Raw genomic sequence first — 25488 nt, 5'->3', positions numbered from 1 at the left:
TATCTTAATATATGTTTTCCCTGTAAAGAGAAACCCTTGTGACACGGGGTGCTGTATCTAGCATTTTAAGAATTATGATCGATGAAGGAATTTTCGTTTGCGGTCACTCATCAGCTTGTTTCGATGCTTCAGGTCAGATTCAGTCACTGAAAATGAAGACTCGCAAGACAGTATGGCCGAAGATTACAATACATTGCCTTCTAACTCAACTGTGACTGATCTAAATCAAAAGAGTACAGAAGGCAAGTCCTTGCTGCTTTTGTTTAGATAAATACATTTCAACGAGAAGCTCCATTGTGGCAGGCCAGTGAGTAGAGAAAACATGGAAAATGTTCTTGGAAAAGAAAGTCTGGCCTGAATAGCATTTTATTTGATGTTCTTGAACTGGTATTAATTTTTTTGTAAGAATGCCTAGAGGAAAAATCTTGATTTACTTGGGCTAACATTCACCACTGATTTGCTTTCTCTGGAGTTTTAAGTAATGAAAATGTGTAGTTGGTTGTCTCAAAGTCTGAATAATCATGTTCCCAGGCAGTCAGTTAATCAGTAAATCAAAGTTTATGAAAATGTTGCGAGAAAGGGAGTTTTATCATACACCGTAAATAGTGACCAATAACAATTATACGGCGATAACATGAAAACATGTTTTAAATTTTAAAATTTTCAAATACTGTATTGTTTGCTATTATTCACATATTGTCTTCCAGAGGCCAAATTGGTTTCCGATTTTATGAATAAAAATGTTCGAAATAGGTAAGCATTTCTATTTGAACCTATTCTTCTCCTTGTTAGTAATGAAAAGGTTTCGCATAGACCTTGAAACCTTGGTCAATTTTTGTTCACATAAAATTTACTTGCAATCTTTATATGATGTTCAAATTTGTTTTTGACAAGTTCATATTTTGCTAAGTGCTCCCTGAATACCTTACTTGGTAATTACCATTTTGGCTGGAGTACCCCCACAAAACTCTCCGGTAACCTTCATAAGGGTTGCCAATCATGTACCGTTACCTTTAATGGTGCAATCTTGTTCTTCAATTTTTATTTTGTGATTTTGTATATGCGATGTTTCGTTGTTATGTTTTCAAGTGGATGCATTGATTTGATGTGCAAATTTGTCGACGCAGTTGCAAGCCATCACGAGGCTCATCAAAAATGGTAAGGAGAAATCTCCTTCGGTTCAACATTTACCTTTTGCTCATTTAATTCAAGTTGTAACTGTTACGTTTCTTGAATATACTTCTAAAAGGATTAAGCACTGGTAGCTGGCATTTTTTCTAGGCTTCTCTTGACCTGTTCTTATCGTTATATTTACTATGTAAAATGTTCTTTGATTGTATTTGTAAAAGTCATTGACGCCCGCAAGAACCCTTCTAAACGTTCATTCGGTGCAACCTCCCTCACACATTAGCACCTATTTTCATTCGTTCAATATATAATTGCATATGATACCTCTGATTTAATTTTGATTTTAATTCTGTTTAGTCACACCAGGGTTTATATTAATTAACATTTGATCGAAGTTCTTGTATTTATGTGAAAATGTATACAAAATTTTATTTTGAAAGCTTATGAAAAGAAATCACTGTATGAATTGAATTGAACCTTTGTTATTTTGTAGGTACCATGGTCTTCCTCAAATTTACACCCAAGTTTTCAAGAGGATCAGAAAGCACATCCAATATCCAGAACTTCCTCCGTAATTCTTTTTTCAACTTTATTAATCATTTATTTGTTTATTAAATCTCTAGATCTTATAACATCTAGCCCTGAAGTATATTTATGTTTTTGAATAAATTTCATGGCAAGTTGTTGCTTCATACTTTGTTTTACTTAATTTTTGTCGAAGCGTTTTCATCCTACTTGTGAATCGTGTGAGTAGATTAGGGGGCTTTTATCTCCATACCTAGTGGCCATTCGCTCTTTAATTCTTTTTATCATTCTCTCTGCTAGGCGTGATGGCAGTGAAGAATACACATGTTTGTTTGCTAAAGTAAGCTCCATAAAACTTTACTTAGCCGTTATCCAATAATTTTTTGGGGTAAAGCTTTATTCAAAATCTACTACAATAATAATTGTTAACAAAATACTGATGATAATAATATAAAAAAATAAAACAACAACACAATGCAACTAGGTGTAGTGGAATTCTTAAGGAGGAGGTCTCAAAGTAGGTGAACTAACGAGATGAGAGCCCCCCCACCCCACCCCTGTCGTCTATAAGAACCATAAACACAAAGGCGATGCCAAATTGCTAGCTCAAATAATAAATTTTTTTTAAACGTATCGAATAAAAATTTCATTTAGGCATTTACATAGCGTTTAGCAAGTGATCTTTTAAAGATTATGTTATTGAAAGAGTTGAAGAATATGTTATTGAAATTTTTGAGAAAGAGAAAAGTGAGTGTTTATGCAACTCCCCTATTGACTGTACTAAATTTTTCCTTGCAACTTGAACTGTATCATTGTTAACGCATGTTCTTTTGAATCAGTGTTCTTTAGCTTACTATCCTTGTCATGTTGTCTTTCAGTCTGTTTTGTATGTTTTGGAGTTTCAACTCGATGAATGGCTTTCAGTTAAATCAAAAGTTCCAGTCAATTTTTCTCCCGGAAAACAATCTTCAAAGTAAGAGGATTCTTTTACAATAGCTAAACATTTATTCTTCTGTTTCTAGCTGCTTTTGATTATCATTTCACTCTTGTTTGACTTTCGTCTTGAGTTAAATTTCTTGCCTTAAATGTCTGCTCGAATAAAAATTGGCGCTTTTTAAAAATACAGTGACGTTATGATATAACAAATAAATACGAAAGCTGGAGAGTTTGTTGTGATGAGAGCTCGCTGAACCAGAATCTCGTTGGTATACCTAGAGCAGTATCGATGGGACCAGTTGTCTAGTTCGTTATACTGAGAAGCTCGTTATATACCGTAAATTCTGTATTTAGCCCCCAGTGGGCTTGTTTTATTAGACATCATTGAGTGGGCTTGAAAAAGAGGGGGCGTAATAGAGAGGGTGCCGACTCTAAATATATGCTGCTTGGTATTTACGTTCACTAGTCTAAGGTATTTAGATAATGCAGTTGTGGTCCCAGGGCTCTTGAAGCGATGCCAAGTGAAAATTCATTGATAGGTTTTTTAAGAAAGAACGGCTGACTAACTGAATGACAGAAAGGTCAATGACAATGCAGTAATGATCACAAACAAAATATTACACTTTGAAAATTTACTGTATTGATTATTTGGGGGACTTAATAGAGAGGGAGGCCTATTTTTCCTGCTTTCAAAGACGGAGGCCTTTTAAATAACGGAGAGTTTAAAAAGGGGGGTTTAATACAGAATTCGTTGCAGGCGATTCTTTGAATTTGGATTTCGCAGTATTTACAAGCCCTGATTCTTTTATCGAGTAAAGTAAACATATACCTAGATTTTTAATCACAGAGCGAAGAAGTCTGAAACCAAAAGTGGAAGTGAAAAGCCAAACGGTTGTGAAGAATTCCAGAGTGATCTTTCATACTTGATGTTCCTCGTTCCGCTTGAGAACGTGTTCAAGGAATTTTGGCTGGAGCTGATAACCAGACGTGAGTTTATCGAAGTGTTTTTTCAATTGTCAAGCTTGAACATAGCAAATTGGATTCATTAATGGTTATTTGCCAGGAAGGTATCATTCCTGCTAACATTATTTGATACTCCCAACAGCTTGAGTCTTTTCTATTACTAACTGCTACCACTTCTGCCCTCTCCCCCACCCCCCCCCCCCCCCGGTAAATTTTTTTAACAATATCATGCAGGTCACATGAAAATCCTTTCCAATCTGCTACACCATTTGATAGTAAACCGTCATTGTTTCAAAGGGAGAGGGCAGAGGAGGTTGACTGAATTTAAGCTTAAAATTTACGTTAGTGGTCGAGGACTTGCTTTGATTTCTTTAATGTTCCATGCAGTTAACACCTTCACATTGTTAGGTCTGTTTACTCCAAGTATCGGTTGGCTGTCGTGTCGGTTCGTTGTAGTGTCGGTTCGTTGTAGTGTCGGTTCGTTGTAGTTTTAGCTCATTGTAGTATCGGTTCATTGTAGTGTCGGTTCATTGTAGTGTCGGTTCATTGTAGTGTCGGTTCATTTTAGTGTTGGTTCATTGTAGCGTCGGTTCTTTGTAGTGTCGGTTCTTTGTAGTGTCGACTAGCAGCCCTTCTGATACACTGGTACAATTGCATTAAGATATATTTCTTCCTTTCCAGTACATTGGCTTGAAGCAAGGTTTCTTATGCTAATCGGTGACACTAAGCAGTCAATTCGTGTTTTTAATAAGGTAAGACGGGATTTAGTTTTGGTTTGGGTTATATAATAGCGAACAGGGAAGGAGTAAAGGAAAATAATATGATAAATAGCAAGCAGGGAAGGAGTAAAGGAAAATAAAGAAAATTAAAAGAGATGGTTTACAGAAAGATTGGGTGTATACTGACGGAGTAATGGGTCAATGTCGCTCGTAGAGCATTTTGAAGTCTGCTACTTCCAAAACAACTATAGAGAATGTCAAAGAACATCTTCTTATTTCTAGGGTAATAAAATAGAGTAATAAGATGTTTAGAATTATAGTTAAGTTCTAGATTCCCTAAGCTGCAAGCAAGTTAACGAATCTGGCATTTTTCAGTGCATTGATGTTCTTACTCCTGGAAATGGAATGACCACGGATCCAAAGTTATCATTTCGATTGGAAAACTGTACCTGTGATGCGCAGATTAGTCTTGGTAGGTATTCACTTAAAAATCCGATTTGCTTAGAAGCACGTAGAGTCAAAGGTTACTTCAAATATTCATAATGACAACAACACTTCAGAACATTGTTGTGCTTTCTCTCTCATTCTTCATTAAAAAGCGGATACGTTTACATCATAAATGACGTGATGTCATAAATGTTATTGATTATAGATAACCAAAGTGGTAGTCTCCTCCGTAGTAGTCATAGAGTATGGTAGATGTGAACATAGAATTTTCTGTTTTTCTACGGATATATTCTTTGGCGTTTTAGCCTTAGTTCTAGCAACAAAATCCTTTCGCACCCGATTTTTGAAGGGCGTGCTAAAAGAAAGATCATTTGAATAACAAAAACTTAATTGAAGCAAACATTTATTCAAGGCTAGTTTTTTGTTAGACACCAATGTTAAGCTTCTTTTAAGAAGGCACTCAGTCTATTGGCAGATGTTGATGTTATCAATTTGACTTGTATGTTTCATTTATTAAAATTTCATACAGAAACCGTGCAAAGAAAATTTGAAACACTGCAAAGATGTCTGTCCTTACAAGAAGTAAGTAGCATTTATTATATTTAATATTCTGAAAGTAACAGCTAACAGCTCGTTTTAAACTGCGATTAGATACTACATACAAACGAAAAGGCCGCCATTGTGTAGACAAAAGGAGTTCGTTTTCTCTCTTGGACTCCATTTGTAATTTTTCTTTAGGCACGCGGCACTGATTGGTCAACTATACCGGTCTTGTGCTTGCATTTTTTCTGATTGGCCTATTTCGATCCACAACTGGGTATACATTTCTCATCCTGTGCTTTCGGAACCTTATTCTGGCGTTTTATGCTCTGAGGAGTGTCAGACGAAAAAGCTTTTAGACAATATCTTGTAAAATGTTTGCTTTTTTCAATGCAATTAGATAATTGTATCTTCATTTATTGTGCACTTGAAGTCTTGAAATCAGTTTTCTGCTGTGAATATTAGAATGTAAAGTCACATGTTCTAGCCTGAATGATAGTTAGATTTATTTGAAGGAGCATAAACTGCCTCTGGATTACTGCTGATGATTTTCATTAGCAAAACCAGCGATTTCCTCTGTAATTGAATCGATGTTACGTGCTCGTAAATTCATTCGTTCATATCTCCTTGTGTTTCACGTAATACAATTTGAGTAAAAAGTAATTGTGGCTAAGTTTACGCGTTAAGTTTTCTGGTTTTGTCCTGCATTTTGAGAACCTCGCGTGTAGAGGAGGCATCAGGGGGTTTTTAAGCAGGACTACCGAGGTTAAAAAAGGACACTGAGTTCTATGTAGAAAGGATACCATTGTTTAGAGTGGTATATGCTTGCAAATTTAGGTAAGTAAATCATACGAGGATGAAAAATATGCAGATGTTGTGGAGCTGTTGTTGCCCCTGTTGAAGCAAAGGCAACCATCAACCAAGGTTTGTGAGTTTTTATATATAGATATTTTTGAATTATATATTTTCTCAAGCATTTAATTGGTGTGTCACAGTGTCACAATTAGAATGGATTCTTTGCTTCCAGTGTTCTTTGATAAGCAGTTTTCTAATTCTCCATGGGGTATTGTCCATCGTTCTTTGTTTTGTTCGTGGATGCTCTAATTATTTTTAACATTGGTTTTATCAAGCCAAGGGTTCTGCTTCACAGCATCTCACAGTTGAACCAAACTCTAGTCATGGAGAATGCGCCATTGAGAGATTTTTGTCAGTGCGCATGTGTATTTACTACCTGTCCAGGAGATGGATCAGTCATTCAGGAAGAAGCACAATTGGTACCTTGATGATCATAATATGTCATGCGTCAGAGGTATCGCAAGTTGATCAAGTTGTTTTGATTTTTCTCAGGATAGCGAGACTACATCTGCACCTGCAGAAAGGCCAACACAGTTGCTTCTCCTGCAAGACTCGCTGGCAAAACTCGGACAAATAAAAGTGAGTTAGAGGGTCTTAGTACACTTACCAGATAGTTGATCTCTGCGTACTACCGCACTGTATAGGTTAATGCAGCAACAACTAGCCTTGAGAGTGTTGCATCCTACCAAAGTTTGTCTCACCGCAGTACATCTAGCTTCAGTCCACCTTTCTGTCATGATTTGCTCCAACATGTCTTGCTGCCAGATTTTCTACATAATGCTTCTTACCATTGAACGTTTTACCACAGTGAGCCTTACCAGAGTGCATCTTACTGCAGTGTGTCTTACTGCAGAATGTTTTACCACAATGTGCCTCGCTGCAATGCACCCTAGTGCCACATGTTATACCCGCAGAATGTTTTACAGCAGCTTGTCCTACTGCAGTGCACTTAACTGCAATGTGTCTTACTGCAATACGCCTTATTGTAGTGCGCTTCACCGCAGTGCATCTAACTGTAGTACATTATACTGCAGATCACTTAAAAAACTGCAAAGCCAGCTCTACATATACTAAAATCAAGCTTTATAAGCCTTGATCTTATAAGCAAAACGTTTCTGACAAATGCGAGATGAGGTGAGAGAGTTGACCATGCTAGAATAGTTTTGTGCTATTTTCAAAGCAAACTTTATCCAAAATAACTATCGAAATTTTGTATGCGGGTTTAAGCCATTACTGTTTAGCCTTGATTTGTACATTAAACATTATGTTATGAGCACCTGTGAGAGAATGCGTTTTACATTCTGAGAAAGAATGCTGAGAGAGAATGATGATCTACTGATTCACCACTGAATGCTCATGCTTCCACAGAAATGTATCATGTGCTCGGAACTGGCAATTAACGAGGCTGTGCAACAGATGACACCAACTGAAGACTGGAAGATACTTATTAATGGCTTTCTCGAATGTCTTAATAGGTATGACTGTTCTTGTACTGTACGATAAAGATTAGGATTATAATACTGGTGGGCTGTCTTTTGGATCCCTGCGAGATTGTAGGAGCGCGGTATTTGCCTGTTTTGAAACAAAATTGAATAAGGGCCATAAGACTTTCGTGAACCAGCTAATGCATCTTTTGTTGTCCCCCTATGATTGAGCCATAGACAGAGAAAGACGCACTGCTGTCTCAAATCTAACAGTAATTTTTCCTTGAAGAAAACTTTTGCAATCTTCATTCAACTTTTTCGGCCATTTTTTGTCAGCATCAACAGTAGGGTTTTGTAAACGTTTCACTCATCTCTATAGGGTACTCCTTCTACTCGAGATATGATGTAATGCAATTTGATGCTGCCTTCCAGTTCTCCTATTGGCCGTAGTTGTTCACTGCGCTAAGGTTGCATTTCATATCTTTCCATGTGCAGTTTATTTTTCCAGTAAAGCTCCAACAGTTAGGCTATAAGTAGTTTTCACGAATTTAGGCTGTTTGCACTGCTTGAAAGACCTGTTTTTGTCACAACCCCTTGTTATTCTGGCCCAGCAGTACAAGCTACCTGCGACCAGTCAGTTTAATGCAATTTAGCCTGTATCACAGATCATAACTAACGGTCTGTGGTGAAGGCTAGGTAACCCTTGAAGGTAATTATGCTTTTTAGGAGTGGAGTATGTCTATCTATAAGGGTCGCAGTTCTAGAAATCTTTGCAGCATGTAAATAAAAGCCAATCGGTGTAGAGTCTCTAAAAACAATAGAGTCTCGACTTGCACTCGACTTGAACACAGATCTCCTGTTGAATTTTAGGGTCTTAAATGAAGATGTTTTTACTGACAAGATGTTGCCAAGCAGTGTTCTATATGGCTTAGTGCATGGAATGATTCGAGTAGGTGGCAATTTAAAGATATTTATTTCCTATAAAAAACATATAGAAATACCTATTTTTACTATTTGTATTTTTTCTGAATCTAATATCTGGTTGAATATTTTCATTTTAGACATTGTTTGAAAGCAGAAATACTACGTTGAATTATTAGATATAGGCTTTTTTGGTTCAATGTCAAAACCAATAACATTAAAACAGAGTAGCCCATAACAGTAAAGCGTTTTCAAGTTCTATCTTAACGAGGCCATTTAAATTGACATGCAAAGCAACCGACGGTTAGATTATCGATCTTGATCGATCCTGTTTTAGATTAACGATCCTGAAATTATTTGCCTTTGATTCCAACCGGTAAATATTTTCTTAGATTATAGAAACATCCATGGAATGCTTGGATTCAAATGAAATAGTTTTAGCTACAACAATTCCATGGCTCATCTTGTACAAAATCGTTAAAAGGTAACGTCTAGACCAGAGGTGGAAAAAGTATCGGAACCTGGGAACGTAGTTCCCGGAAATTTTTCTAGATGAAAATGTTAGCAGAAAGTTTTACAGAAAATTTTTGAAGTATTAAAGTAAATATAAAAATCTGGTGACATAGGTTAAGTCAAATTAGGAGAAAATATTATTTCAACTCGCCCGCGAGCAGCTAAATTTGAGCTGCCAAAGGACTGTGGGAATTAGTCTCTTTCCATTGGAAAGAAATTCTTTGTGCACCTTATTTACATTCACAATCTCACAGAAATCTCAGCCACTCAAGATCAGAATTTTTTTAGCAGCTGAGCTTTTAAGACAAACCATGATTAAGACTGAGATTAATATAGGGACTGGAATCTACTTTCACAGAAAATATTTCTGGCACCATGGTGTGAACAGTATTTATCATAAGTTAATATGCTTGGTTGAATTTATCTGTTACATGCTAGGACTCCATTTCAACCACATATTGCTTTTCACTTGTCAAAAGATTAGGCGATACGTTCCCAGGTAGTTACCCCCCCCCCCCCTTTTAGTTTTGTTGTATATATTCTTTGTAAGGGATTGTTTAGTGTAAGTGTCGCTCGTAGTGGGAACACGATGACCTTGGGTCTTTTCCCGCTATGAGGGGCACAGTTGAATGTAAATATTAGAGTTGTAGTTGTTTTAAGTTGATAAAAAAAAAAAAAAAAAAAAGATTAGGCCAAGCCTTCTCCATAAAATGCACCATACAATTCAAATGATTTTGTCCCTGACTCTTCTGAAACTATGTTTGGAGATTATTGCATGGATTTTCCTTTTGATTTTGGTTTTCTATCATGATTGATTGAATGAATCAATTTCTAGCTAAAGTTGAATTCTTTCTTTTGTGCATTTATGCATTAAGTAAAGGCATATCTAATATGTTGAGAATGACTGTTTTGAAACAATAGTCAAGATCTCCAATGTTAAATGACACTGATTATGTTAAGAAGTTGATTGCCTGACAATTTTATGCATTCAATTTAACCTTCTATAGAAATACTTCAAGAGAAAAAAAAACAAATTAAGCATTAAAATAAAAACAAATTGAACATTCAAATGAGAAGTATCATACTTCTTAAAACTAAGTTTGCCCTCTTTTATACATCAACTAAGTATAGAGATATAGGCACAAACAGAAAGTTTATTTGTCTACCCCCTATATCTTGCAGAAAGTTTTGAGCCAGATTCTTAGGTTCCCAGAAAGAAAAAAAGATTTTCCACCTCTGGTCTAGACTAAAAGACTTACTAGGCCTGCCCTCTGAGGAGTATGACTACATTTTTATAGAGATGCATCAGACAGTTTGGAATATTTTAGGGGTTTAAATCTGGAGTAGTTTTGATTATTTTGACTAGACAGCTTATCAATCACACATGTAGAATGATTTTGACTGAAGGTATCTTGATTGCCCTCTAAGCTTCATTAGCTTCTCGCAAACTTCAGTTGCAGACAATTAGCATGATTTTTCCTGAAATTTCTACCCATTTTATTTGATTTCCATTTTCAAATATTTAGTAAAGTCATTTCTGAATTTGATCTTCTCTCCAGCTTCAATCCCTCATCTGTAGCGAAAGAAGATTGTGTATCTTCCTTGCGGGAAATGTTGGCTGCAGACGACAGCACAATGCCGCCATCTTTTATGTTTATAAAAAGTGCCCACGATGTGCTGGGAAGGTAAGAATTTTAATTTGCTGCAGCAAGCAGTTATCAGGCACTTGTCCATAGATAAGCTGGGCGGTGTAGGATTATAACCATTTTGTCGTTGTCACCCGCAAAAATTGTGATCCAGAATTGTAAGAAACTTGATACGTGTTGAAGAACTTCCAACGTAATGCATTTTCGTACTACTGGTCCTGAGATAATCGCAAAAAACTTTATTTCTGTTTTTTTTCTTTTTCCTTCAAGGCGTGGATTGTGTTGTGCGGACGATGGCCTTCTCCTTCTAGCATTTTCAAAAGACCTAAAGTCATTGTCTGATTTTTTGATGCCACAATCAAAGAAAGAGGTAAACTTCTTCACACTCCTCTTTTCAACTAATATAAAACAGTTGCCGAGTATTCGTGCATCATCCCTAGTACCATTTTGCTCCACCCAGTAGTTAGGAGGCTGCTAACTTTCCTCAGAGCTCTTACTTGTAGCTTTTTCCAATATGAAATCTCATTTAATCTCACTCAATTCACTTTGTTCTTTGTACTGCCTGTTTACTGATAACTTCACTAACAGTTTATCTGAAGTCAAAATCGTTCTACCACGTAATAAACTTCTATATGATACGAGGCAACACCTTTGACAGCTGCTTCAGAGAAAATTTTTTGTATTTTTTGATCAAAACAACAAATTTTTTGGAGCATCACGACCGCACCAGCAATCGAGCCAAAGCGCTATTAGTAAATGGTTCTCTTTTTGTTATTGTAGGACGTGCTAAGGGAGCTTGAGCAATGTTTTTATTGCCTTTATGGACATCCTTCCAAGAAAACAAAGGTAAATACAACAGAATTCTGGTCCATCCCTTCTCACGTCAATAGTAACGCATTTTTTTTGTCTTTTAAAGTCATTTTCTATTGATAGCTGAAGCTCTAATGCTTCCATATTTACTGAAATGCTGACTCAAGCCTCTTTAAAACGTTGTTGAAAGTGTTTTAGTATACCATCAAACGATGTTGAGCCGCGCAAGTGCACTCGAATTAATGATTTTCCTTGTCGTTCAGATGCTAGATAACAATGTATAGAGCTTTTGACACCTGAACTTCAGTGAACAGCGCCCTGCAAATGTGGAGCTATGTCCAGTCATTCGTTGAGAGCGTATAACGGAACTTGTGACATACTTTTAGTGGTAGAAAATTACCATACTAAAGCCATACTAACTGAACCATACTAAAGCTTTTCGTATGACAATTCGGAGATTAAAACTTATGCCACGAAGAATGTCATAGAGAAAACTTTAGTCTATCGCTTCTTTGCAAAGCTAGCGATTTTGACCAAAATAGATTACTTTGTTTATTTTGGGCGCTTTTTTGCTGTGATTTTTAAAAACTAAATATTCTGTCTATTATATTTTATTTTTTTCCCCAACAACAGAGTAGAAAGCTGCATGATCATGTGACCAGTCAGGTAATTGAAAAATACTTTTTTTTAAATTGCAAGTTAATGACAGGAAATAAAAAACGGTGGCTGGTTTTGTTGATAATGGGCCTCGTGCAAACATTTTATCGCAATTTCTGCTGCTACAGGCTCGATGAAATTCGAAGATTCAGCAATAAACAGAAAGTTATGGGTGCTCAGTTTTGAAGTAAAAACTATTGATATACGGACACCGCCATATATCGGACACCGTCTTGTATCGGACACCTCCATATATCATGCATACACCTTCAAACAACGGACAGGCAATTTGGTGTCAGAATTTTTTCTTTACAGGTAAAGCATTGAAAATGTCACTTATAGGCAATGGCCACCCTCCTTGCAACGGACAGCAATTCTAGGCCATTAACTGGCACCTCTAAGCACCATCAACAATAACCTTCATATTTCGGACGCTTTTAAACAACATACAAGCAATTTAGTCCCAAAGTTTCTTCGGCATGGGCACTGTAAAGTCACCTAAGGTCAATTGAAACCCTCCTTGCACTGCACAGTAATTCTTGTCCATATCTGATTGTTATTTGGAGGTTCTTTTATTGACTGGGAATGTAACGTGTATAGTTTGACTGCCATTTCTCTATTTGCCGACTTCTATGTATTGTTGCGTACATCCCATCTTTTTTTCGAATCGACCAATTTATGTATTGAATTGAAGAACCTTGTATTTCATAGATTCCGTTAATTTGGGAGCACGCCCATATCGTCTACGAACATTTCCGCCCGCCGGGTCTACCCACCCTGGATAATAAGCTAAACACAATATCGATGGAAGTACAGCTGCTTCTCAGGCGAATTATTAGCGTGGTGCCCCAAAAGGAAGTTGAAGGTAAGAAAGTTGTGAGTATCATTCAACTGCTCATTATCTCTTCACAAACACACTGTAAGTAACCATGCTAGAAAAACTGCATTAAAGATTTGGGAGCAAGCGGAAATTTTTGCATCATTCTGCTCAGAGTATGGTTTGAGAAGTTTAGTATAATGATGTTTATATTCAGGTCTGGATCGAGAATTACTTGAAAAGAGGAATTGTTTATTGATGAGCTCATTTTTAAGACCAATCGGGGACTATTAACTTCTCACTTAGTTTTTGACTGACGAATCTACACACGAGAAAAATCAAATCTTTCTATCTTTATCAAAGCAAATAAATTCAGATTTCCAGAGCTTAGATAAGATTTGTGTAGACTCCTAAGTATGTTACAAGATGTTTTCGCAATTTCCTACTACCTAGGAAAGTTAAGTTTCCTAATCATTTCCTGTTCAAATGAAAATATATGTTTTCTTCAATTTAGTTATTTCATTCGATGAATTACAATCTCACATTGATGGTTTAGCTGATTTTCCAGTCGAAGAAAAAAATTCGGATGCAAATAGCAGGTTGAGTGCCTAGTGTTACATTTTGCTGCTTTATGCTCTCTCATGTTTGATTTTCACAGTTCTTCTTCTTTCTTGTGCATATCTCCTGTTCTCTGTATTCTTGTGCTTGTTGCCTTATAAGTTTACTAACTCTTGTCTCATTTATACTCTTATTATGTTTGGGAAAGCAATTTGGCTTTGGTATTTGAAATTTTTGTGCATTATAGCTGTAATATCAACAAGTTTATGAGATTCAAATTAGTTAATAATCTAGCTGCTTGTATGATACTCTATCTAGATACCTTGCTCTGACAGTTCACTTGATTTGGTAATCCATCGAGATCACCTGTGTTAGTTAAATGTTTCTAGCATTCTCTTTACGAATATGGAAACATAGTCATTCATTCTTACATTAAAACGCTGAAAACTACGTTATTGTTGTTGTTGTTGCTGCAGGGTACGCATCCAAGACCTCTTTTACTATCTAGCTGATTACTATTTTAAAAACAAAGAGTTCAACAAGGCCATCAAGTTCTACATGCATGACGTTTGTCTGAATCCGAAGAGATTCGAATCATGGGCTGCGATGGCGCTTGCTCGTGGATCGAGGCTGGAGGAAAAGATCAGTGCCGTACGTATTCAGCTGTTGAATGTTTAAATTATCTAATGGGAATCCAAGTTGCCTAGTGTTTTTATCGCTTGATTGCATTTATTAAGGTTCTGAGTTCTTTTGGGCCCGGTTCATGTTTTTGACTCCCCTTAGCAGCTAACGAGTACTCTTTGAGAAGAAACGTGAGGCCAGGGGAGTTGGGACTACCGCACCTCGCCATGTTGCTAGCCCAGTCCTATCGTTCTTTCAATCAGGCTTATATCCTATTAACGGATTGCATACTGTCCAGGACTCACACTACCTCCACTGGTTTTCACCTTGAAATTAAGAAAATAAAGTAAAAATAATGAGATTGATTTACTTTCTGTTGCATTTCTTTGATGAAAAGCTAATTTTGAATGCTAATTTTTTGAGAAAAGTATGGGAATTTTTGTCGGAAAGTATGGCCAATAATGGCATACAAGGCCACTTGTCAGAAATGGTTGAACAGAGGACCCGTGAACTTCTACGTTTTAGGATTTATGCATGGTTGATGCCCAATCTACTTGTTTTTCATGATGCATATGGTCGAGACTTGCTTTGATCCCCTCTACCCTCTTCTTTCCGTCATAGCTCGGCCTATTTTTGAGCATTTTTTAAAGCTGGGCTTGCTCCGAATTTTGACTAAAATGGGTTTTTTCTACTCAACCCCCCCCCCTGTATTTTTTTGTAAGCGTCTCTGCCTTTTCCTCTCTAATTATGTAAACCATTAATTGATTTTTTATTCTCTTTGGGATATAAATTGCATTGTTTATTTGTATTGCTATCTTTCTAGCATGAGCCAAAAAGTGATGGGCCTATTCGCAAGAACATCGTGTCAACTTTGAGGTTTGTTTCATTATTTAAGACAAAACAGAATAGGCCTCCCGTATTAGGAAACTGAACATTTCTGCAAAAAAGCTAACATTTCACATAGTTATAAAACATTATTTCTTACATTCCACTTTTAAGTGCCATATATTATTTATAATGCGTTATTTTTTCTTGAAAATGGAAAATTCCAACAAGATAGAATATTTGACAGAGCTGGTCATTTATTGGAGCCGTGTCAATCCTGCAGTAAGCTTTTTGCCATTTACAAATTAAAGAATTTTAACTTTTTTACAGATATCTTTAAATTCCAAATATACTTCATTAAAACTATTTTTTTTTACTTTTTTTCTGAAATTTTCCGAATATACTTATCAGACTTAATTTATCATAGATGTTTTGAGAAGGCTGTTGAGCTGAATAACAAAAATTGTATGATTCTTGAAGAGGTAATTTGCTTTAAAGTTAGAAATCGATTCATTATATTCGGGCTTATCTTACCTTAAGCAAATGAGCCAAATCTTACCTTAAGCAAATGAGCCAAATCTTTTAGAGCTTTGTTCAAACGAACATCGAAAACAGGGTTTGAACTGGTAGTGATAGTAAAAGTATTTCTTTTACCTTTTTGAAAGTCGTCAATCGTGTGTCTTTTCCTTATTTCGATACAAGTATAGGGTATGTTCGATTACATAACTTAGGCTTACAAACATCTTTTCATTCTGCAACTAGTTTGAAGCTTTACTGGTTTTAGAATTTTCGACTCGCTTCTTTGAAAAGGTACTTAAGCAAAATAGAATAGCAAATAATGCTTTGCTTATACTTTTACTGTAGACAGTTAATATTCTTTAAATTGTTTTTATAACCACATTACTAAATGCTAAATGTGCGTTTTCACGAACAGTATGGATCGACTTCCTACATGTTGAATTCTCAGGCAGCCAGGCGATTGAGGGAGGTTTGTTTTTTCTTAGCATTTATAAGCCTTAAATTCTTTAGTATTCTATAGTTTTTCTACTTTTTTTGCAGGATTTATTTTGAATAGTTTTTGGCATTCTTACGGTAATAGGATATGAGCATATTAATAAAATTCCAACATTTCCACTTCCTGATATCTAGATATTTTCCTTGTTCAAAGTTTGTTTCTCCTATGAAAAGAACAATTTTATTTTTCCTTCTTTCAATTAAAAGGTGCAAGTTAAAGTGGCATACTTTTTGACTGTTTATTGAAAATTCCTGTTTGCTGGTCTGTCATAAAGTGTCTTTCTTATAGGAAGCGTTGATTGAAACTTGTAATAACTACTAATTACTCCTGATACTGAACCCTGGTCTTAGCGAGCAACCTAAACTAAAATGCTATAAGAATCTTTATACATTCATACATACACACACTATCAGGACAAACGTATTGCGACTCCTAAATAAAAATGACAGCCTCAAAATTTGAAGTTTTGTAAACTTATATCTTTAAGCTGAAAAATTCCCCTTAAAAGCGAAAATAATCATGCTAAACCAGTAGTCAAATTCTTTGAAATTTATTGAGGATTTCGAAATACTTAGAATTACAATATTAACGTAAGAAATTTTACAGTTATAACAACAAATATCGAGTTGCAGTGGTAAACTCAAAATGTCGAGACTCAAACTCAAAATAAGGAGCTGGTAGTTGTGATAAAACTTCGTTTAACTGGTCTTTTACTTCTAAAGATTTCGAAACTTTTTATAAAAAATGATAGCAAAATAGTGAGAGATCCGAAAACAACAAATCAAGTCAATATTCTCGAATTCTTTAGCCCCGAAATTTTCCAACTCAGATTGGGTAATTTTTTGGGTACAGTTAAGCCCATATAAATTGGTAAGTCATCAACTAGCGACGTGCGAGTTTATGCAGTAAAACATGTCAAAATAATGCGAAACAGTTTCTTTGATGGAATCAAATCAAATGCTAAGAAAATAAGGACGGCTGTCTTTTTCATAAAAAGCAATACCTTAAAAGGCCATTTTTACTCAAATTTACCTGAAAATCAGCAAATATATGTCCTTGCTCGGCAGTCACAAAGACCTAACCTTAAAATAAGCGAATATTTCTTGTTTCCTATGAAAATGATCTGATTTGAAATCCACAAGGTTCTCTAAGGTCCAAACAAAAATTGACTTAGAGAATTTAGTGTATGTTAAGTAAAGGTCCTTTGCAGTGTTTCTGATATGCTTGTGGAAACATTGTATGTTTCATCGTTCTGCATTTCTTCTGCAAGAGATTGTTGACGTAAACTTATTCGTGGAATAAGTTATAAAAGAATGATGAAAAATAAATTGTGAATCAAACTATCAAAAGGGAAAAATATTTCATCTGTTTAGGTCGCGAATACTGTTTGCAGTGTTTCACGCTAAGTGGTTTCAATGGTATCATGGAAGTTTGCAGTCATTTTATTTGCCAAATATAGTTATAAAGTTGTAGATTTTCTATAAACTTTGAAGCTGATTTTGTTTCAATTTTCAGCTGATACAAGACGAGGAATACACAAAAGATGTGGCAGTAACTTTGATGGAGAGGCGAAATGAAATGCTGAAACTATCGGAGAAATGTTTTTCGCAGGCAAAGAGTCTCGTTAAAAGAGCCGAAGGAGAACCATGGCTGCACTCCTATATGCTAGGCAAAACATCAGAAAGATTAGATAAATCTCTTTGTATTTATCTTGACTATTATATGCTTGTAAGTCTTTGCATGGTGTTTGGGTGACAATATTTGTTTAGGCTTCAGCTGTTGTTGTCGTTACCCATGTTGATGTTGTTGCAGTTGCTATTGTTGTTATTATTATTATTATTGTTGTTGTTGTTGTTGCTGTTGTTGTTGTTGTTGTTGTTGTTGTTGTTGTTGAATAAAGTGAGAACGATTTCTGTCTATTTTTAACCATATATTGAAATATTTCCTCCATTTTATCTTTGTGTACATAAAACAACTGAACTATTGATCCCCCAAAGTTTTGATTTCAATCTCTCTTCATTGTAAGTCAGCAACGATCTGGTAAAAAGGTTGTTTTAACTGTTTTTATTTAAGGCCTACAAAGCTGGAAAGTCGTTCTTTAAATTGAATATGATTGTGAAGTTGAGAATATTTCAATCTTTTTTCTTAGCAAGATTTGTAATGAATAGTGTATCTTCTGTTAACAGGCTGGTCGACAATTGTACATAGCTAATGCAAACTATCCAAAAAGAATTCCATACCACAATCCGCCGGAGTATTCCATCGAATCTCTAGAGGTTTGTTTCAGTATTTTTTCCCAAGAATATTTACCGCTGGGAACAATCTAAGTACCACATAACCTGACTTCAAGATCAGTTAACATGCATTGAAACGCTTTATTGTTTTTCATATACAGATTGTTAAGATAGGTTTGCACCAATTGAATTATACTCGCGTACAAAGCAGCACTTCTGCACCGGGAAGGTCGATAAAATTGCTACAATCTTTTCTTGGTGCATTGCATAGCTCTCTGTGCAAATCGTTCTCTCTTCTTTCAAATTTTACGTTTAATTCTTATGCTTTTTTCGTAGATGTATTACAGAACACACGCGTCGATTCTCAAGTTTCTTCGGAAATGCAAAGATAATCTGGATTTCGCTTTAATTGAAGAATACTTAGACAAAGCCGAGGAATCCCCTTTTGTTAAGGGTATCAACATTAAAAGCGTCGATAAACCTTTGGGAAAAGAGGACAGTTTCACTGGTACCCAAAAATTCTATTAATGCTCTTAGTTCGTAACTTGTAAATAATAAGAATCATTTTATTCAGCACTACAGTGTCGTTTCACTAGATTCGATAGTTGATACCCATGAAATGTTTCTTTTCGATATCAAGACTTCTGCACCTTCTGATGTCTTCATTTGGTGATTTCAGATTCCGCTAAGCCTGTTTCACTTGGCGACATGTCCGAGAAAAGTTCTTCGGTCGTGGAGAGCCAAGTGTCAATCAAGGGAGATGACGTAATAAAGACAATGCCAGACAACCAATCATTGCTTGATGTACCAAGCTATGAAGATTCCCCCTCATTGTTCTCGGAAACCTATTCCCAAAACACATCAGCATCTGATTCGCAAATGTCACTCGTGTCCAACCAGACTGGAGCACCAGAGAGCACAAAGCAGCACTATGGAACAACCACAGAATATTCATTAAATGTGAACTCTCTTAGTCAAATGGAGGGGGATCCTGCAAGAAAAATAGAAGAGCCGCCTAAAAATAAATCACCCAATGAGAGCGGGCTTGACCAAGCTCCTAGCGATGAGACTGACTCCCAATTTAAGGTTCCTGAATCGAAGGCCGTTAGCAACCCTCCTGACTCTCTACCACCTAATAACGAACAGAGCCTTTCCGGTACTGCAAAGGAGGACGAAAAGATACCTAGCTTAGCAGTATCAATGATACGGTATAAATTTTCATCAGAAGAAGAGAGAGAAAGATATAAAAAGATAATTGATCGCTGTGTTGACGCGTTCTCGCTTTGCTTGAAGAGATTTCCAGAGCATTACAAGAGTCAACACAAGATCGCCTTCGTCATGACGTATTTCGAGACCCATAAGGTACGTTTTATTTCTTAGATACCCAGAGGTTTTATGACACAATCATTGTATATGAATGTAAAAGTAGAGTTGTGGCCTTTATGCAGAAAAACCGACTGTCAGATGGGTCTTTAGTGTTCTAATATTGAGGAGGCTGGCTAGCTGCTTTCCCCAATGTCTATAATGCCACATTCAAGGTTAGACGGATGAACGTTTTAGATTAAGAAAATTTCTGGTAGCCTCATTTGTTTCTTTTAAAGAGTTTTATGGTCATTTTTAGATTTACCACATCACATTAAGTTCCTACTTGTCGTTTTTTTGGGTGAAAAATTTGATGCCTTTTCATTTTCAGGATTTATCGTTTAGCCGGGAACTGCTTCTTGGCTCAAGTGGAGGCACTACGAAAAGGGCCTTTGTGCCACAACATGGAATTTTTACTGACAGGAGCAAGACCAACCTCTTTCAGGTATGTCTGCAGCGAAGTCGAGGCTATTAGCATCGGCAATGAAAGAAGCGACCCCTTGATTCACTGAATAAAATTTTTTAGGGCCTTCCTTGATGCTCTCTGCATTGAAACCGGCTTAGCTTCATAGGGTTGTGTGGTTGATTCAAGAATTTATTAAAGGTCTTCACCTTCATTGCGTTAAAAGCACCTTGGATCTTGCGATAACTGAAAACAATAGCAGTATGAACCAGACCAGAACAAGAGTTATCCATTAGCAAAATTAAGTTCTCTCACTTGGTATATCTCAGTTAATTTGCTACAGATCTTGCACCTTTCAGGTTTTGTGGTCAAAGTAACAATGTAAAAATAGAGTTCTTTTATGGCCAAACCCTTTCAAACTTTATTTCATGTTTTCAGTTAGCATTGCTGATCAATAAGCGGTTTAGCATTTTCAATCAAAGAAGTCTCATAAATCAAATTTTATCCTCCTTTCTTAAACCTATTTCAATATTTCAGTATATTTGGCGAATTCCTATTGATGAAGTTGATCGCCGCGGGAGCTTTTGCTCTCATATTTGCAAAGCTGTAGAGCTCCTACTGCATGTTCTGTCAGAGTTAAAAGAATGGGACACCCTTCTAACAGTTTCCGGACTGCTTCATCTTACTCCAAGCAAAGATAAGTAAGTGATTATGCGTATTCCCTCGTATTTCTCAGTATAAATGATATTTGAAATTTTTAAGAAATTTTTCAAAGTGACCACAACTAGCCGAGTAGTGTGCTATTTTCATTAGGGCTGATAGAGTCGGTCTTCATTGAGACTAAGATTAATAGTCCTAATTTGTGTAGACAAACATAGTCTGAGACAAGGTGATAAGATTGAAATTATGACATTATAGCTTTGTAACATGAGATTTGTTTCATTAAAGTACCAATCTAACTTTATATTTCGATCTTTCATGGGATTGAGATAATATGTGCTGGAGGTTTCTTGAATGTTATAGAGAAATTATCCCAATACTTTTTTTGCTAGAGAACTACAATCCTTGACAAAAGTCCTTGGAACACCCTGAGGCCAATGAAAGATTTTGATGAAATAAAGGTTTCCGGCTCTAAGATATAAAAATATTCCCCCTCCCCCCAAAACAATGTTGGTTGTTAAGCCCATTACTTCCCCAGCTGATAAAGTAAGATTGGATTAATTTCAAGCTTTGAACTGTTGTTATTCAACATTGTTTCAAGGGGGAGAGGGGGATGCTACTGAACTTATACAAAATTTTTGCTTAGTATGACAAGACTTTTTGCAAGCATTGTATGTATAACTAAGAATTTCCTGCTCTTAGCAGGTAAAAGTTTGTGCATTGTTAAAGCACATACTATATACATCAGGCGATCAAATATATGTCATTTTCATTTGCAATCCATATAAAAAAGCATCATTCAATTATTTTCAGAAAATATTTGAGGGATAATGACAGATTGCTACTTGCTTTGAAGGTAATGCTCTTATTCCTTCATAAAGATGGTTCCCATATTTTTTTGTTTTGTTTATATTCGACCTCATGTGAAAATCAGTTTTGATCAGCTGAATATGAAGAGCAGTTTCGATAAGTTTTCATTTCTTTTGCAGGCATTTGATATCGCCAATGATATTTTAAAGGAGCGGATCAAGCTGGCAGATACGGTAACCATAACTTTTTTTAGTTTTTGCATACTGGTTGTCTAAAAAATTGTTCTTTCTTGTGTAGTTTTGCTAAAGTTGCTTGATTAAACTTTACTTTGACTATCTATAAAAGTCAATTTTATTTTATTGCATTTACTTGTTGGTTTGATTATTCGTTCATTTATTCGTCCTTTAATTGATTAAGTCGTTAGTTCATGTATTTATTTCTTCATTTAGTCATTTACCCATTCATCCATTCATTTATTCCTTGATCAATTCATTCATTCGTTCATTTATTCGTTTCATTGTTTCATTGATTCATTCTTTTATTCATTCATTCGTAAATTAATTTTTTCATTCATTTATTTATTTACTTGTTGATTCATTAATATTTCATCTGTTTATTTGACTATTTATTTTACCATGATTCACAGTCGAATCAGTTTCCTCTACTGAATCAACAATCGAGGAATTTTACATTCCCTAGAATCCTTCTCCAGATTATGTTCCTTATTGGCGCATTGTGCCAAGTTTTTCTTTTCCATTATCATTTTGTCTCGAATAGCGAAAAATTGTTCTTCGTTCTGGACCATTTAGCAAGCAATCAGAAATCTTAGTCATCAGAGCCTTTGATTCTCATGATTTCAATCAGCAAAATTCCCATATGGGCAGCTGAGCGTCTACTAAATCCTGCTGTTTTAGGGGGCTGCCCATTCGAAGTAGGTGCTATTTTGAGGAAGTGCGTTCAGTAAAGGCTTTACATTCCCGTTACATTGATTTAGCTTTCAAGAACAGAAAAGAAGCTCTTGCTATTGGATTGCTATGAAGCATACAGGCATGCGCAGAAAATGCAAACATCAATGCAGGTAGGCTACAGAGCACTTTTGATTGGCTCTTTGAAACAATTGTTCTTGTTTCCTATGCATAAACCAGTAAACTTACGGCCTCATTTTTCAAAGAGCAAGGATTTTAGTATTTTTGGAAGCTTATATTATGGTATTGCTCACGATATTGATTTGATGACGACCTAAAGATATAAAATTTTCTAGGTTAAAGTCCCCCCCCCCCCCCGGAACGATTTTTGCGGTCAAAACTCTTGCAAATTTTCAAAATTCATTTCTCCGCAAAATTTAAAACACAATCGCAAACTATATGTATCCAAAATTGTATCCAGCCTAAAATTATGATGATAAAACCAAATCTGAGCTTATAAAAGTCGTATAATGAAGTTTGGAGAATTTCCCCAAACGAGGCCGTAAGTCGAATGGGTGTATTTTCATGGCCTTCCTTTGTCATTGTCACAGAAGGAGGATAAAGTCCTAAATCTGGTTAACGGTAACCCTTGCTTGTAGAGTCTGTGTATAAGGCCATCTCTACCGGCCCAATCCCTTAGCATCTCAACCTATACTGATTCATGCTAAGCAGACATCCAGTCGTGAAAACCTCAATTGAAACTGATGTCCACAATTGTCTTGTCCTTGACTTTGTCAACAGTATTTTACATTAAAGGACATAAGTAACTATCGAAGTGAATACAATTGTTCGCTTAAAATTCAAGTCATTGAAACTTCCTTTTCTAGTTGGAACTAAAGCATGTGTAGCTGTTGCTTTTAAAGTTGAATTTATTCTTATGTATATACACGGACTTCCTTTTCAAAATATACTTTACTCATATTTTCAGATCACGGAGCATTTCCTGACCAAGCTTTACCGGCTGCTTCTCTACGAAGTAAGTTTAAAATATGAAGTTACTCTATGCCCTTGATTTTTCTAGTCTACAATTTCTTGTTACACCTAAGACGATCTGTTTTTGTTTCTTTTCATACAGTTATTATGAATCCTAAAATGTCTGCTAATTCTCCAACAACGGAGTAGCCGGCCTGGTCAAAACAATATCATCAGGACAATTTTTGGGACATGTTTTCTTTCAGCTCATAGGGTGTTTCTCAAATGCATGTTTGGCATTATTGGCTTGCAAACGTTGATTATTTTTGACAGAAATTTTTGAAAGATTATTTTCCCAATAATACCTGGAGAGCATTTGCTACCTCTATTGGACAAGCTTTATTGCCCTATAATCCCGCTTTTTGTGTTTAGTTGGTTCTCGATGCCCTTCTTCCAGGCTTCTCGTGACTGTTAACTTGTTTTCCGCGAATCTAAATTATCAGTGAGGCACAGCACAATCCTTTTCTAGCCCGCGGTCCGTCCGAAACGTACACCAACGCAAGGCGCTCTCATAAACAACTTTAGCAAATCCTAAGAAGGGTTTTCTCAAGCCTCTTGAGCTGAGCAGCTAGCATCCTTATAGTCTTAGCCTGCCTTCGTATCACTTAATCTGTTATTCTATTTATCTGAGAATTTCTTATTTATCTTTATAAGTATCTGTATTCTATTTTAACATTGTTTACAGTCTAAATGAATTGGAAGCAGCAAAACAAATCAGTTAACGTTACGGCCATACGAATACTTGGGAGAAAGTTAATGCAAGTGTTCAGAATAAACATTGGCGTATAGCAGAAATGTGTTTCAATAGGACGGTTCTAGGGAGTCGCTTGCCCTCCTTTCCCCCTTCCTAATCCTTGCTGCCTCTTGCTGTATTTTGTAACATTTCAGTTGTGATATTCTTCGTTATGTTTACATCTTTTTAGCCAGATGAAAATTCAGAGGTCCTATCTCCACTACCTGACAAGGTTGTTTTAGAGCAGGCTTTGCGATTTTGCGTTTTGAATGCAGAAAGTGCCAAGAAATTTTCTGTATCGGTAAGTTATTTTGTTTGGCAAGTGTCTGTTGCTTTTTAAATAATTGCCTGTCTGTTGAAAGACTTTCGTCTACACGAATGGAAATGAAAAAAGGAACAATTTATTTTTACTTTCTATCATGTCAACATAAACAACAATAAATTGTGATCAATTATTAATTCTAAAATATCTTCTTGAGCCATGTCTCCTTCTGAAATCGAGCATTCGAAAAGGTCGACTTCATCCCTCGGAGTTCTAACGGCCTTTATTTTTGGTTAAAGGCTCTCACATGGCCCGTGCTTTATGCACATTAAATCTTTGTCTTCGGATCTGTCGTGACTGAAAGAGACATGGTGTGAATTTTTATTTGATGTAAAGAGTTGAACGACCAATGAATAAAACGAAATCTCTATTTTTTGTCAAGTTTACTTATTTCGGCACCTGTGAATTTTTTTAGGGTGGGGCTAAATTGAGAGGGGGCTAATTAAATTTTTCCTTCTGAAAAAGAGGGCTTATAAGAGAGGGTGGCTTAATTGACAGGGGGCCTCCCAAGATCTCCTGGACCTCTGGCAATTTGATAATTTTGATTTGAAACTTCTATAAGCAATCCATAGACAAATATTATGTTAGCATTAGGGGCCATTCACAAAGGACGTCCAAGCTGAAGGGTTTCGGGGTTTGGTGAATCCGGATAAATTCGGACATAGGGAGAGAGGGTGTTCGCGCAACCTGGACGTCCAGGTTTCAAGATATTGGAAGATAAGTCTCAGTTTGCATTGACCTTATCATCAAATATTCGGACAGTCAAAAAGAAAAGGTATCTTCCAGGCCTACTTCTCATAAGAAGAAATTTTGGAGGTAGACTGCAGTTGACTAGTATAGGGGAACAACCTGTCAAAGAAAAAAAGATTTACACGGATCTTCTGCAAACCAATGGCAATATCACATCTGAAATCAGAAGGCTACGAGCAAGTTGCCTTGCCGTATGATTGATTTGTTCTGTCCATCTGTGCAAAAAAAAGCATGTAGAAAAAGACAGTGGCAGATTTAAGGGGGGGGGGCAACTAGGGGCAGTTGCCTCTCCCTCAACGAGTTGAAGCAAGTCTGGCGCCCCTTTTTGGAAATTGTGAGCCCCTTTTGAAGACTGAG

At 36.2% G+C, this 25488-nt stretch overlaps 1 protein-coding gene across 1 annotated transcript in view; it reads left to right on the top strand.

The window, feature by feature from the left end:
• The window catches only part of LOC135681030 (calcineurin-binding protein cabin-1), a 37476-nt gene that overhangs the window by 9671 nt on the left and 2317 nt on the right, over nucleotides 1-25488 (top strand). The window contains exons 16-51 of the mRNA XM_065195290.2: nucleotides 133-242; nucleotides 708-753; nucleotides 1090-1158; nucleotides 1622-1699; nucleotides 1954-1993; nucleotides 2532-2626; nucleotides 3437-3576; nucleotides 4234-4304; nucleotides 4647-4743; nucleotides 5248-5300; nucleotides 6096-6182; nucleotides 6606-6692; nucleotides 7482-7588; nucleotides 8408-8486; nucleotides 8851-8942; nucleotides 10531-10656; nucleotides 10888-10987; nucleotides 11398-11463; nucleotides 12061-12093; nucleotides 12796-12949; nucleotides 13416-13500; nucleotides 13936-14110; nucleotides 14904-14956; nucleotides 15333-15387; nucleotides 15840-15893; nucleotides 17436-17648; nucleotides 18107-18196; nucleotides 18491-18662; nucleotides 18834-19516; nucleotides 19848-19961; nucleotides 20457-20620; nucleotides 21393-21435; nucleotides 21569-21622; nucleotides 22384-22467; nucleotides 23283-23330; nucleotides 24250-24360. Coding sequence (XP_065051362.2) covers nucleotides 133-242; nucleotides 708-753; nucleotides 1090-1158; nucleotides 1622-1699; nucleotides 1954-1993; nucleotides 2532-2626; nucleotides 3437-3576; nucleotides 4234-4304; nucleotides 4647-4743; nucleotides 5248-5300; nucleotides 6096-6182; nucleotides 6606-6692; nucleotides 7482-7588; nucleotides 8408-8486; nucleotides 8851-8942; nucleotides 10531-10656; nucleotides 10888-10987; nucleotides 11398-11463; nucleotides 12061-12093; nucleotides 12796-12949; nucleotides 13416-13500; nucleotides 13936-14110; nucleotides 14904-14956; nucleotides 15333-15387; nucleotides 15840-15893; nucleotides 17436-17648; nucleotides 18107-18196; nucleotides 18491-18662; nucleotides 18834-19516; nucleotides 19848-19961; nucleotides 20457-20620; nucleotides 21393-21435; nucleotides 21569-21622; nucleotides 22384-22467; nucleotides 23283-23330; nucleotides 24250-24360 — 3928 coding nt within the window. The remainder of the gene's footprint in view (nucleotides 1-132; nucleotides 243-707; nucleotides 754-1089; nucleotides 1159-1621; nucleotides 1700-1953; nucleotides 1994-2531; nucleotides 2627-3436; nucleotides 3577-4233; nucleotides 4305-4646; nucleotides 4744-5247; nucleotides 5301-6095; nucleotides 6183-6605; nucleotides 6693-7481; nucleotides 7589-8407; nucleotides 8487-8850; nucleotides 8943-10530; nucleotides 10657-10887; nucleotides 10988-11397; nucleotides 11464-12060; nucleotides 12094-12795; nucleotides 12950-13415; nucleotides 13501-13935; nucleotides 14111-14903; nucleotides 14957-15332; nucleotides 15388-15839; nucleotides 15894-17435; nucleotides 17649-18106; nucleotides 18197-18490; nucleotides 18663-18833; nucleotides 19517-19847; nucleotides 19962-20456; nucleotides 20621-21392; nucleotides 21436-21568; nucleotides 21623-22383; nucleotides 22468-23282; nucleotides 23331-24249; nucleotides 24361-25488) is intronic.

The sequence above is a fragment of the Rhopilema esculentum genome, chromosome 18 (genome assembly GCF_057945365.1).
Source record: "Rhopilema esculentum isolate cy_ngs chromosome 18, ASM5794536v1, whole genome shotgun sequence".
Classification (NCBI taxonomy): Eukaryota; Metazoa; Cnidaria; class Scyphozoa; order Rhizostomeae; family Rhizostomatidae; genus Rhopilema; species Rhopilema esculentum.
This window is presented reverse-complemented; position numbering and strand designations above follow the sequence as displayed.